Source organism: Crocodylus porosus, unplaced genomic scaffold (genome assembly GCF_001723895.1).
Source record: "Crocodylus porosus isolate Cpor-Errol unplaced genomic scaffold, CroPor_comp1, whole genome shotgun sequence".
In the NCBI taxonomy this organism is placed as follows: Eukaryota; Metazoa; Chordata; order Crocodylia; family Crocodylidae; genus Crocodylus; species Crocodylus porosus.
The window spans coordinates 22,566,827-22,581,499 of NW_017728914.1; the positions used below are offsets into that span (position 1 = coordinate 22,566,827).

The 14,673-nt window shown below is 41.7% G+C and overlaps 1 protein-coding gene and 1 long non-coding RNA gene across 2 annotated transcripts in view; one reads left to right on the plus strand and one right to left on the minus strand.

Moving 5' to 3' along the window:
* Positions 1-1,852: 1,852 nt before the first annotated feature.
* Positions 1,853-14,673, plus strand: part of PPP2R2B (protein phosphatase 2 regulatory subunit Bbeta) — a 257,471-nt gene continuing 244,650 nt past the window's right edge. Inside the window, exons 1-2 of the mRNA XM_019534985.1 lie at positions 1,853-1,943; positions 2,096-2,173. Coding sequence (XP_019390530.1) covers positions 1,934-1,943; positions 2,096-2,173 — 88 coding nt within the window. The 5' untranslated portion in view covers positions 1,853-1,933. The remainder of the gene's footprint in view (positions 1,944-2,095; positions 2,174-14,673) is intronic.
* Positions 13,217-14,339, minus strand: LOC109310038. Its single transcript, XR_002101124.1, has 2 exons — positions 14,064-14,339; positions 13,217-13,425 (listed from the first exon to the last, which is right to left on the minus strand). It is a non-coding gene; the product is annotated as an uncharacterized LOC109310038 (long non-coding RNA).

The following is a 14,673-nucleotide window of genomic DNA, read 5'->3' on the forward strand; positions in this document are numbered from 1 at the left end:
CACCTCTAATTCTGGCATAGCTCAGACTCAATCATCATAATTATTGAAGTACTCCAATGTTTTTTTTCATCATATTTGGCTTATTCTGTAGATCTCCTCAAGACTCAGCATCAAGTCAGTTTTCAAGACTTATGCACCCTATTAAAACTTACTGACTACAGGAATTTTCTACTTTTTAAATATATTCATCCTTATCTATAATCTAAATTAGACAAGCTACCACACAATAACATCAACAGTACCTCAGTTAAAGCTTACATAAATTATCAGGTATCAAGGCTGTAGCCGTATTGCTCTAGATGAAAAGGCAAGGAGGACTCATAGTAGAGATGATATCTTTCATTAGACCAGCAAGAAATTTTTTTTGCAAAAATCTTGTTGGTCTAATAAAAGATATCATCTCTACTGTGACCCCTGATTACATAAATTATCAACACTTGAAAACAGACAAAATTAAACATATTAAAAAGCTTAAAGAGTGGCCAGTATCCTTTGGCTGCCAAGGGTGACAGTGGTTTATATCGGGGAAGGGTCTAAACCACCTAGGTGCAGATGATTTGCTTAGGCAGAGTCACTGCTAGATTTCTCTCTCTAGCTGTCTCCTTATATACTGTAGATAGCATCATTTACATAACTTCACTAATTGATTATCATATGACCATAAACCTATTTAAGGTTTTCAGTCTCAGTGTTGCATTAATGAGAATGTTCTATGCAGAATAAACAAACACAAACAGTGAGAAAGGCAGGCAGATATACAGCAAAATGGATGAAGGAAACAAAACTGGAAGATTAGACTGGAACCACTTTGAATTTCTATGTGGATAGAGCTGATGCACAAGTTCTAGACAGCTCTGTGATTTGATTTCTCTTTGTTTAGGGCTCAAAGCAAGAAGTGGTTATGTTCTAGGTTTGGCTCAGATCAGCGGAAATCTTACAGACAGCTGTTTTTTTTCATGTAGATTTAACCCAATAGCTAAATATATCTCATAATATATGCATATTTTAACCAAGTGCTTCCTACTAGAAAAGAGGAAGGAAGTACAAATCTCATGCTTAGAACAGGAACCTTGGCAATCAGGAATCTTAGTTTCTGCCTCTAGCATATTTTCTTATTTCCTCTGATCAAAAGGGTGCCCGAACCATAATTTAGTCATAGGTAAAATTGATTTACAGTACTAATGTTTGTAAACATTCTCAAGCAGGTTGTGAAGCATCTTGAATTTCCTGTTTAAAAAAATGCTTTGAGAACTTTAGATAAAATGCATATTAGTACCAAAGAAAGCAAGTTGTTCTTTGTGCGCTGTTTTAAATTGTGCATTCTAAAAGGGACATTTTTACTATGTCCTTAAGGAGAGGAGGAGCGGCAGTACATTAAATCCTAATTTCACTCACACTATCTTACTATGGAGTATTATTGCAGTGCCAGGAGCAATTCACAGTGCTATTGTTTATGTAGAAATGCTTATAATATAAATGCCTACGGTATCCTATTAAAACAACTACAGTGTACTTCAGCTTCCATGCAAACACTAAAATATTGTAATGATCAAGTAGTCTGACACCATTTCAGTCTGTAGAGAAAATTGCAAAGCAATTCACCACTATGTAGGCCACAAACTAGGGGGAAATATTGCTGTTTTGTTTTTGTTGTTCTCTCCCTCTTTCTTTTACACTCTCTCTTTCACAAAGATGGAAATGATTTGGGGCATTAGTATTCTGATGAAGAGAGGCTGTGACAAAGACCGTGACTGCAGGGCCTCCTGACTCCTCTATGATGCTGCCAGTGATGTAGAGGGGACTGACTCCAATTGCACCGTTTTCGAAATAGCCCTGAGATGGTACAGAGAGAACAGACAGAGAAGCAATTCACAGCTCAGGCTGTGAATTGTTTTCAGTTTTGCAGAGCTAGGTTATCTCTTTGCATGGAAGAATGATACCAGGTAAGCATGTATTTGTCTTCATTAAATGGTTGCAGATAGTCGGGTGAATATGTGTGCACGCATGGGTTTTAAAGAAAGATCATCTGTCTAACTATATATATACACTTGTGTGGGTACATCTTATCTTCTTTCTGTATGTGTTTCACTGGCAGGATTTGGAAACCTCATGCAGGATGTGTTGTGGTGTTTTAGTCAAGTAAAAGGAACTATTGACATAGGGGTCACAGAAGGTAGGTTTGTTTTGCCTTTTGTTGCTTTGATCAAAGATAACTTGTTTTTTTATGTACTGCTTGTCTAATCAGTCAGCATTTTTCCCTCATTCATATATTGTCAAGTCAAATTGAAAGCAAGGAGTTGAGCTGTGCCTCCTTCCTTTTCTGGTTTTCTCAAGTATTTATTTATTTTAATAGATAAGTAGCTAAGATTAACTAGTTATCCAAAACATTTGTATGATATAATGATGGCTTAAAATATCAAGTACTCTGTAAAATGCATTGCCAGGACTTCTTTGTTTTTATTTCAATAATGTCTCAAGAAATTATGAGCCAGACAAAATTATTGGACGCAGGGTTTGTTTGTTTTTCTAATTGACATCAGAACTTACTTTTTACTCCCATATCTAAAGCTAATGCACATTTTAACACATAGGCTTTTACAGATATGCATTAGTCAAAGATACAGGGGTGATTCAGGAGAACAGACATTGACTTTCATACTCAGTAGTTTTCAGTGGGATTTGCGCTTCTAAATCACTTAAGCATTTTTTTAAATCTCTTTTACAAGTAGCCCCAATGTTTTAATTGATAAGTGGCCACCTATTAAATACATATAAATTATACTGGGCCAAAACTGAATGAAACTTGGAAAGAAATAAATCCAGTTTTCCTGCCCTTTAATTTGCATGTGTTAGTTCTGTCTTGCTCTCCTCCTCCATTTATTCCATTATTTCCTTGTCTTCTCTCCCTGTTGATCCATTCTTCTTTTTCTCTCTGTTCACCTCTGACTTCCATTTGCCCTGTTCATCTTCCATTTTGTTTTTATTGCCACTGCTTATCTATCATTCTCCTCTCTTGCCTTCACCCTTCACTTGTGTCCCTCATGAGTATCTATGATCCCTTATCCCATCCCACTCCCCTGTTGCAGCCAAGTCTGCAATCCCCACCTTCTCATTTTTTTACTTGATGCTTTAATGCAAGTTGTGAATTGTTTGCCCAGAAATTCTGATGTACTTTTTGAAGGCAAGGGGCAGCCAACCACCAGGTGCTCCACCACCTAACTGGCAGAGGGCTTTTCTGAAAAGATATTGAGTTGACTGGTCTGACTTACTTCACTCATCTCGCATGGTTTCAGACCTGTTTTTCTTCATGTTTTGTTTAAATGATCAAGGACTATAAGCTTAACATTAACCTTCAGGTCTCACCACAAACGCACCATAGCTGACATACCACAGTCTGGAGACAGACAAGAACAACCAATGTAGATATTATATACCAGGATTTAGTTGTGCTGGCAGAAGTATGCCTCTGAGGGGAGATACCATGATGGTTTCAGTCCAGGTGGTTTTATGTACAGGCAGTCCTCAGGCTTACTACGCAACTGGTTCCTGAAAATAGTGTCTTAAGTCGAAACGTAACTTGGAACCAATTTCTCATAAGAAACAATGTTATAAATAGGGGCTGGTTCCTGAATCAAGGCCCGACACCCTATTTTCACCAAAAATACCCCAGAATTTTGTACTCGATCAATTATAGATGAGTTATATAGCTATATCAATGTATTCATATTGTAAATAGCAATCATATTGATTTGGAAGGATTTATTTGAGGTGACCTTGCTGGACTTTTTGAAGGGCTCTTGGTTGGACTTTTTGACTGGTTCTTGGCTGGAGTCTTCTTAGGAGCCTTGGCTGCAGGTTTTTCTGGAGTCTTGTCTGCTTTCTTAAAGAAAGTGTCCAAGGAAGTTTGGACAGATGTTCTCCAGGGAGATGGGTGACACAGCAAACTTGTTCGCTGGCGTAGCATCACATCAGATCAAGCGCTGTAAAGTTGCAACTGACGTCAGAAGTTGAAACAGGGTGTTGATTTATAAATGTTGTAAGTGCGAAATGTTGTAACTCGAAACGCTGTAAGACAAGGACTGCCTGTACTGGCAGGGGAGATCCCCTTCTTCCCTGCCTTGAACGGCTTGGTATAGTTAAGGGTAGATACCTGGCCATTGTGCAGCGGGCAGGCATCCCTGCAGGAGTCTACTATAGCGTTCCAATGGGAGGATATCGGCTACATGATTTATGGCGATAAGGGATTGCTCTTGGGCTCTCCCTCTAGCTTGCTCCAATGGCCTTTTGGCTGGGGGCAAGCGAGACTAGGGGGCATCTGAACTCCAAGACTTGGGGCTTGTACACTGGATACCTGCCATGGATTTGGGAGTATCTGGAACCCCAGACTGATGAGTCTGGGAGGCAGGACACTTGCCAGTGGTAATACTGCACAGACTTGTATGATTAAGCTTTGCTCAGTCCACAGTACTTGGAGGTGATCTGGCTAATTTGACCCAAGACAGTGAGGCCCCTGGCAGATGCCACACTTGAGATGTGATTAGCCAGTTAATTATTAACCAGTTAATCATGTCTTAAGTAGTAGCCCAGCCACACCTTCATGGTGTGATAGGGAATTAACCACAAAGTTACTACACAAAATATGTATAACAACTTTTTGGTTGGTGTCTTCAATTCAGCTAAGCGGCACTCCCAGCCACAGGAGCCCCAGGCCCCAGCTTGCTACTTGCTAGTGCAGGGTGAGTCTAAGATCATGCGCCAGCAATAACAGTGTGTGATTGCGGTCTGAGTCCCAACCCCACAATCAAAGTTACAGTTGTTGAAATCACAGATCAGATCCCACTGCACCTTTAAATGAACATCTTCCAGGGCTGTGAGTGCCACTGACAGCAGTTCCACTTTTTTTCGTCCACAGAAAGTGTCCTTATCTATAGTACGATGGCATCTGTCTTGAGAAGGATGCCTCTCATCTTGTGTAGCCTTTTGAACACAGGGGGCAGCAATCTGCACCCTTTTGTGACCAGAGTGGTACACAACACACAAAAAAGCCATTAAATCGCTGTAAAAAAAATAAAATCTACTGCTGTTAAGGCCACTGAATTTGCCTATTGAAATGCTGTTGCAAAATCATTTACAAATGGTTTGAAAGTTTCTCACAGAATCAAGATATGGGAAAGTCATTTTAAGCTGTCATACATATCCCGTTGCCAGGTTACGATAAATGAACTGGTTCTCCCCCCATCGCAGCACAAATTAATGTTTTAAGATCTTGCTTTTTCAAACTTTAGATCTACTTGTAGGGATCCAGAGAGGTCCAGACTGGTGGGAGAGGTTCCCTTTATTCGTGTTGTAACATGAAATGACAGTATGGAAATGATTGAGAGTCCCTGGTTTAAAGCATGTATGTAGTGAAACCTGCAGTGAAAAGATGATCATGTAGACCAGTAAAAACTGGGCCTAATAAGTATATAGTGGACTTTAATTAAAGGTCAGCCATAATGTGTATGAAGCATTGAAAAGGATGTGAGGTTGACATTCGCAATGGTCCTTTGTCCTGTTTCTTTGGTGTATATATTCTTACATTGATTCCACATACCCCACATACCGGTAAGTCAGAGGTAAGATAAATAGATACCGCTGAAGCTGATAAAGCAGTAGAGCAATTTTTGGAGAATATTCTGCGCTCTCACCCTCATAACTCTTGGCAATATCAAAGGAGTAATATTTAGTTCCCTAAACTCATGACATACAATGTCATTTACTATTACAATACATGGTGTTGTGAGTTGTTAGAAGGACAAATTGCTGTTCTTTTCACTCTGTTCTGCAACTTGAAAACATAATAGAGAAGAGTCTTCCTTGCCGGAGCAGCTGGGTACTCTTTCAATCTGAGTTACAGATCAGTCTCAGTATGTTGCAGAGAGAGTCTCTGTCTCTCTGTCTCTACTTCTCATCCCCACCCTCACAATTACACTAGTGTTAATGTGCCTTGTATTTACACACGCTCTCTCATTTTATTTTTGTCTTTTCTTTGTTCTTTTCCTGACTCTAAAATGAAAGTAATCTAGCATGCAATATGTGTTTGGATGGACTCAATGATCTTTTTAATCTCTAACTAAATACTCCTTCAAATAATTGAGACTTTATATTCAGGATAGCCCCAAAATGATTATTGACAGATCTAATATAAAATATTTTATATTATATATAAATAATATATAATTTATATATAATATAAATAAATAAATTTATAATATTATATATTTATATTCTATAATATAAAATGCAGAAGCTAATTACCACTGATGTGCCATACTGTGTCCAACCATATTTTATTCCTGAAATATGAAACAAATCTGTATAAATCTTAAAGATCAGTGTTGGTCTTAATAGAAATTACCATAACAAATCAGTGTAGAATCCAGAAACATGCAAGCTAAAGAGGTAGGATTTTTCCTAGTTTTACTGAGCTTTTGGTATCCTCAGCTAGAGTCGCTGGCCACATCCAGATGACAGCAGATGTGTGGCATGTGGCGCCACAGACCCATCTGCGGCACCACACAGTGCACATCAAGGTGTTCCCCATGCTGCTACCTTGCACCACATTGGGTTTTTTGACCCTGGCAGATCTCAGAGTCAAAAAAACCCATGCCTTAAAAAAGCAGGGCAGCACATGTGGTGCTAGTGTGTGCTGCTCAAAACTGGAGCCACACTCTGACTGCTGGCCAGGCTCCCAGCTGCAGGAGCACCCTGTGCCCCAGCCAGCCAGTCTGTGGGAGCTGCCTGCTACCCTGTCTCTGTGCTTGTCTCAGGGCATGCTACTTTCACGTGCTTTGCAATACTTTTTTTTTCTGGAGGTTATTTTTGCTACCGGGAAATCCTGGTAGCAAATTTTGCCCCCATGGTGCAAATTAGTAGCACTGCACACAGTTTACTTTGCAATGCATGCAGTCTGTGGCACCACAGAGAGGTTTGTGGTGCCACAAACTGCATGTGCCTCCAAGTGTGGACATGGCCATGCTGTACCTGCAGTACAAAGGGATTTGGTTCTGCAATACAACTTCTGTGATCTGTGAGTGACAGAATACTAAGCAATACGCATTCGGCACTTAAACCCTGCCTCACATTTAATTATTCATGAGCAAAGTATACATATGACAGTGAGTTGTCCATCATAAAACTAAAGTACAAAATAATCATTACATATCAATACATTCAACTTATCTTTCTAGTATCTACTAGGATTTTTTTACAACTGGGATGCTATCAGATTCAAGCAAACTGCCGTGACTGAAAGCTATTCCCGTTTAGTCTGGGATTTCATTGCATCTTCTTCCACAAATGTGGGCTTGCTAGGTCATCCAAATGTATAACCAACTGCTCTGAAGCAGACACTTAAAATGTTGAGTATCTGCCTGTAAACTCATTAACTTAACTCAGAGACTTCCCTGTTGTCTTATGAACTGGTTTGCTCTTTGTGTTGCTTGCTCAATGCCTATCCTGATTTTTGTATTCAAAGCATTGTCTGCTAATGGAACCTAACTGTTAAGTGTAACTATTTGAGAAGATACAAACTCGGTAAGTGTATTTACATTTTTTGTAGGTGAGGTCCAAAATGGAATTAACCTGTTTCTTGAGGGAAAAAATCAGATTCATGTTATATTTTAAGTGAAAAGAAGTTTTGCTTTAGTGGAGACACAATCTGTAAATCTGATGGAAGGAAAGAAAGAGGGTTTTTCTTTTCTTCTTGAATTTCAGTACAGATGGATATCTTGGATAAGTTCTGTTCCTGGCTAAGACCCTTATTTCCCGGTAACCTTAGTCAAACCACATCATGCCCCATCTACCTCAGAATAAACAGTAATGTTATATCTGCCTGTCTACAAGAATAAGGGTGTTATGAAAAAAAAGGGGAGGGTAATTGATTTGCAGGCAAACGTGGCTCTTTCTTATATAAGTGTAATGGAAATCTCTATAGTAGAACATTTGCGTGCCTCCTGCACAAAGGGAGAAGGGCAGGTGGTGTACAGTTGGGTGTAGAAAGCACTAGTGTAGAGAGACAGAGTCTTGATGGTTCCGGTGAGGTGTGGAGTTCGAATAGATCTACTGGATTGGAAAGATGGTTCTTCTCCCTCTTTCCATACTAGTCGTACCTATCAGCAGTCCCACGGGTTACTTCATCCAATCACCTGCTCCGGAGAGCAAACGTTTCACTGATCTGCAACAGTAGTGAAGTAGGAAACATGAAAGGAAAGTTTGGGACATTTGCCCAGAGGTTGGCCCACTTGCTTGAGCTAGACTTTGGATTCTAGACCCTGTTGAATCTGTTATAAAAGTCACCCTGAAGCTGGTTGTGGGGGCAGCTCTTCACTCAGCTGAGGAGGAGTAATCTGCAGAAATCTGCACATTTCTGCAGTTCTCACATTTGACACCTGGAGGAAGTTAAAAAAAAACAAAACTCATCATTGTAGTAAGTGCTCAAGCACTGAGGAGCTGTGACTTAATTGGGGTCTCTTTCAACTTGCAGCTTGAATAAGTTCAAAGTTTTGCCAGTTTTATTTTTTCTTTCATTACAATTCTCTTTTCTTACCTACCTTTTTCAGGATGCAGTTTAAAAGCAATCTTTTTCCAGATAGTATAAAAAATTCCATGGACAGGACTTCTTTAGCCCACTCCATTGATCAAGTGCGTAATTTCAAAGCTGACAGAGCTAAACAAGTAAGATTCAAGCAGAGCTAATTTCCAAGTATTGATATTAAACTTCTAATTTGTCAAGAAAACTGAAGGTAATTTTCTGAGTATACGTGTAAGAGGAGTGAATATAAGAATGAATAGCATCGTTCTATATAATTCTTTCCTGTACTCACATAAAATATTTCAGAAGCGTTGTGCTAAATAGAGTACGGAGCTTGATTCTTTGTGTGATATGATCTGCTTACCACATATTTATTCTTGTATCATATTTAGTTTGAGTATAAATAGGGAGTCCAATCTGTATATATGACCTCAGGGGCCTCTCTTCTTGGCTGAACATGGGAGTAATATTTCCCTAGAAAAACTGAAAACTTTTTAATAGTCTGTCCTGCCTAAGTATCTGGTGCATATCAGTGGGAGTTTGGCCTACATAGGGAGGAGATAATAGTACAGCTGAGCTACAAAATAGAGCTCAGAATGTAGAGAAATTTGACTTCGTTGTCTGCCTACCAGTAAGAAGCCTGCAACATATTTGGCAAATATATACAACCTTGTAGCTTTTTTATTACCTGGGAGTCCTATTATGAACGTATCATAATTTCAGAGGAGGGGGCTTCATTCCCCACTTGTGCAGTCATACTGGGAAAGCTACAAGAATTTGAGGCTGGAGGGGTTAAACAGGAAAATGAAGCATAGAATACAACTGGTAGCCAGAAGCCTGCTGCAGCAGAGAAACTATGCTATGGGATCTTTTTCTGGAAGCTAGCAGCCCCCATTGCACCCATACCCTTGACAGAAGCCAATACAAACATTTATAGAATGAGGAAAGACATGAAAAAAAGTGCTATTTCTTACTGCTGTTGAGTAAACCCGTACCTGATTTATCTTACATTTACAGCAGGGAACGTCATTGACTTCAGTAGAAGTAAGTCAGTGTAGGTTTGATCAGATTCAAGCCTCCCCGCTCCCCCCCGCCCCCCCCAAAAAATGTATAAGTTAAGGAAGCTTGGGGAATTGGTCCTAATAGCTCTAGCCAGGGGCATTTATTTTAGCATTGATTCTTCATTATTTCTTGAAAAGTCAAGAGATGGTTTAGCTGGGTGGAGAATGAGAAGCAATAGGACTCAGCATCACACTTTCCCAGGAGAACCTACTAGATGCCCCTGCAGAACTGTTTACCCCGCTTGTGATGGGCAAACTATACACTGGCATCTACAAACAGGGTATTGAGCCTTGAATTATCAGTTTTACATAAAAAAAGCTATTTTTGGCAGGCTCATTTACTCATGAGAATTAACCCATTAATATCAAAATGGGAAATAAAAACCACGCAGACAGTTCAGACTTGGGTTTTTTGTCCTGCTTCCAAAGCCCTCCAGAGCTTCCCTTCTCTGCCTCAGCCCACCCAGCCTCCAGTGGTGTTGTAGAGCCATTCCCCCTGCTCTACCAGTCCTGACTGCCAGTTTGTCTGCATCTCTCTCAAATATTTTTGCACCATCTTGCAAATTACATCCTGCAAAGAAACCCCTTCCTGAATTGGTCTTCAAGGCCAACACATCCTCTTCCAAGGTTCCTGTTAAGTTCTACAACTTCTCCGGCCCATACAAGAAATCAGTCAATTAAAAGAATATCTACTGCAATGTTAATTAGTGCAAAATGATTTTTAAACTGTGATGCCATTCACTTGTTCTCACTGAATAACGTGTTATCCTGCTAATGTATCCCTTATTCTTTCTCCCCCATCCTACTTTCTACCCCAGCACAGGGTTATGTCTTAATCTGTTTTGATGCCCAGTTTATAGGTCTGGATTTAGGTAAGCTAGTATTTTTTGCAGGTGCAATACTGGGGCCCCTCTTAAAACTTTGGTTGATTATTAGTATAGGGAATTTTAACACAAAACCCATTGTGCTTTGAATTTGAAACATTTAATCTTAACTACATAATTTTAATTTATAATAATTAAAATATTAGTTAATATTCATTGTTCTTACAATTTATTATTGTCAGTGATGATGACAAAGATAATAAACCAGGTTTAGTTAATTTAGTAATTGATTATAAGATGGACTATAAAAATCTTTCATCTTTGGGTTATTTAAAGACTTATTCACTAAACAGCCAGCATATATTGAAATTAATGGAAAAACTGCCATTGACTTGGACAGGAAATTGAGTAATGAGGAAAGAAGGTGGCCTGTTGACATACATATGCATATATGAACTGGAAGTGTCTATCAGTTGCCAGTGGAAAAGATTCTACGTCATACTAACCATCGGCATAATTGGCAACCTCGGTGTCCATATCTCCCAGAATGTCAAGTACTTAATAGACAAGGAAAGTGAATAGTGCCCGTGGCCTCTGACAGAAGTCGTTCCCTCGCTTCCCCCCTTCTCCCTTCTTTCTTCCTATCAGAACTAAGTCCATCTGTGAGCAAGTGTGAGGAAACATGCATGCCGCTCGTCACAATACCTCATGCCTGTTTTCTCATCTATAGACTGAGAAAGCTCCCTGTTGTCAGTCTGAAACTTTTCATGACGATTTAAACTCATGCAAAAAATCCCCAGGAAATGACGCTGCAAATTCACAAAGTTTACTATTTCTCTTATTTCTTACAAAAATGTTTGAATATTGAACAACCACAAACCTCTACAATTGTGTAAGAGCTACTATAATATTACAGCGTATTAGCTAAAGATATACTATATCTTTTGCATTTGCAGTATGCAGCCACACAATCTACTATTGTGAACTTGATCTCATAAACACATTAGGATGCTGGCTGCAGTGTTAGTAAATAAGGGGGTAGGTGAGCACAGAGCTAGTACCCATTGGTGTTAGATGCTGTTGTGTTGCTGTAGGTGCTATCTTCCGTGTGACATAAAACACAAAGCCCGCCAGACCACGTGTGATGTAGAACCATGTGCTACATCATTTGTGTGTCTATGCACACGGACACACACCAGAGGCTATGCCAAGAGTAGTAAGAGTCCTAGCCAGAATGGTATTATGCTCTAATTATTCTCAGCTGGTAGACAGCATCTGATAGACCATTACCAGCTGTAGCTTACAGGGGGTGGGATTGGTCTGGGCTGCTCTAAACTGCACTTGGATAAAGCTAGCACAGAAATCAGGGAGCAGAACTGGGTGCTGGCACTTTGCCACTACTTCTACACTTCCCTATATTCCAGGGGTTGTCAACCGGGGATGTCAGCCAAGGGTATGCATACCTCTAGGGGTACTTGGAAAGGTCCTAGGGGCTGGGTGGGTCCCAGAGTGCCACCACCCACCACCCTACCGCCCCGCGTTGCCACCTCCCAGGAGCAGGGCTGGGGAAGGGGCAAGGGCAGCAGTGCCCCTCTGCGGACCTCACAGGTGCCACGCGGCCAGCTCGATGCCGGGGGGGGAAAGGGACCTTGCATGCAGCTGCTGCTGCCACCACCACCCTGTGCCGCCGCAGCCCACTGCCCCGCACCCCAGGGCACGCCGTTTTCCCACAGCCGGTCACACATGCGGCTCCATGGGCTGCTGATAGGTGGCACATGATTGGCTAGGCACAAGGCCCGTCAGCAGCCACATGTGTGACCAGCTGCGGGAAAGTGGCATGTGGCAGCAGCACAGGGTGGTGGGTGGCGGCAGCCGCATGCGAGCCCCCCTCCCCCCCTCCGTGTCTGGCTGCCACCACCAGATGGAGTACACTTCTAAAAAAAGGTTGAAACCCCCTGCTGTACTCCACAAGGGAGGCTGAGCTCAGGAGTGAATCTGGGCCTTAGCGAGTGCCTGGAACTTTTCACAAGACTGCAGTTGTCCACCATTGTCGGGCTTGAATTTTGCACACAAGACCTAACTTTTAACTCTCGCTTTAATTGGATGTGGTATCCATCACTTCCTGAAACAAACTGTTGTATACTATTGTTTTTGTCCACTCAAAGTGTGCTGCACTTCCAGAGTGGTGGGTGGCAGATGACAGAACAAGGAGTAATCGTCTCCAGTGGCATCAAAGGAAGTTTAGGTTAGATATTAAGAAAAATTTTCTCACTAGAAGGGCAGTAAAACACTGGAACAGGCCACCCAGCGAGGTTGTGGAATCCCCATCCTTGGAAGTTTTTAAGACCCGGCTAGACAAAGCCTTGGCTGCATTGGTGGCGTGTAGGGAGTGCGCGCGGGTGCACGTGCACCACCTGAGATAGGCCATGCTCTTCCGGTTTCACCCTGCACTACTGTTGTGACTGCTGGCTCAGTGATTGGCCGCTGCTGGACCCTGCTACGCAATTGGCCGCTGGAGGACCCGCCCTCTGTCAGTCATCTGGTGCCCCGCCCCAGACTCAGGAGGTACCAGTTGCCCATGCTTGGCTGGGATGATGTAGTTGGGGCTGGCCCTGTTTTGAGCAGGGGGTTGGACTAGATGACCTCTTGAGGTCCCTTCCACCCTCATTTTCTATGCTTCTGTGAACTGACCTTATTTTGTAGTTCACACATGCACAAATAAAGTGGCTTAGGATAAATCATACCATATAAATGCAGTATGTTCTTATTTTACATCTTTTCTACTTGATGTATGTTTGCTGTGGATCAACGGACCTCAAACTGTAGCTTGTGACGCCCATGCGCTTGGATCAAGTGCACAGTTCTGTCTCAATAAAGGAGCATCTTTAAGTCTTCAAGCAGTGATAAGTTGAATTGCTTGTAGCCCAGTCCAGGACCTTTTAAGAGTTCTGGCAGAATATTTTCCTAACTGAAATGAAAAGAAAACAAGCATCAATCTGCATCTGCAGGAGTACTTTGTGGCTCTTGAGCACTTGTCTGTTATGTCTCTTTTTGTCATAAATGTAACCATGATTCAATCTGATGATGCTAAAAAAGGTAGAGATCCTTCCACGTAAGTGGGCACAATGAATTAGGTGCTGACTTGAAATGATCAGAGAAGAGGTAGGCTGCAAACAAGACAAGTAGGGCTGGTTCAAATAAAAGCCAAGTCCTACTTCCAAGGAGAAGATTCAAATTGCGTGGGCAAGAAAATCTGTGGGGTACCAGGATGTCATCAGGTTAATGCAATATGAACATAAATATTCCTCTTGTTCTGTACTCTTCTTGTTTTGTCATGGAAGCAAGCAATCTACCGCAGAGAAGATGGGGAACGGGGCATGTACTACCCTGTGGGAAGATCTCAGTCTTAAGGAGCAGTACACTGTGAGGAAGCATAATAATTGATCTGGATTCATTGATTTGAGTTTTATTGGCCCCCAGGCTCAGATTGAAACTTTCCAGGGTTTGAATTACAGCACTTCACTGGGGTCTCTTTCAGCTTAACTTGCCCTTTGAATAAGTTCAAAGTTTCTCCAGTTTTCATTGCAACTCTCTTTTCTTACCTACCTTTTTTAGGATACAGCTTAAAGCCATCTTTTTCCAGATAATATCAACAATGCCATGTTCCAGCTTTTCTTCCAGATAGTATACATAATTCCAGCTCAAAGCAGTCCTACAGTCAAAGGTATGAATTGCAGCACTGGGTCAGGAGAGCTCAGAGTATCCTAAAATGTTTTCATCGTATGGTTCAATTTTCATCAGACAGTTTCTAATAGCTTTCTAACATCTTCTGGTTACTCCCATGCCCTAAATTGATATAGGCAAATGCTTTATCAGGTGCTGAGAGACAGACAGCTCTTCCTCTCTGAGGCTGCTAGCGTAAATCCCCGGGCGAAGCAGACTGCCGTTTGTTTTCCTCACCAGGGGAGCTTAAAATGTGCCAGTGCTCAGGTCACCAGCTCTCCTTCCCCCTCCGGCGCGCTGATTCCAGCCCGTGCCGAATGAAAGGCACCAGGTGATGTCCTACACGCCACGCAGCTCCGTTCACAACCGAAATCCCCCTCTGGCTCCGCTCCAGGTTGAAACCCCCGGGGCCCGAAGCCGAGTGCCTCCTGCTCGCCGCCGCCTGCGACTCCCAGCTGCACGCAGCGGGCAGCCTGCTCACTCCGGCAGCGAG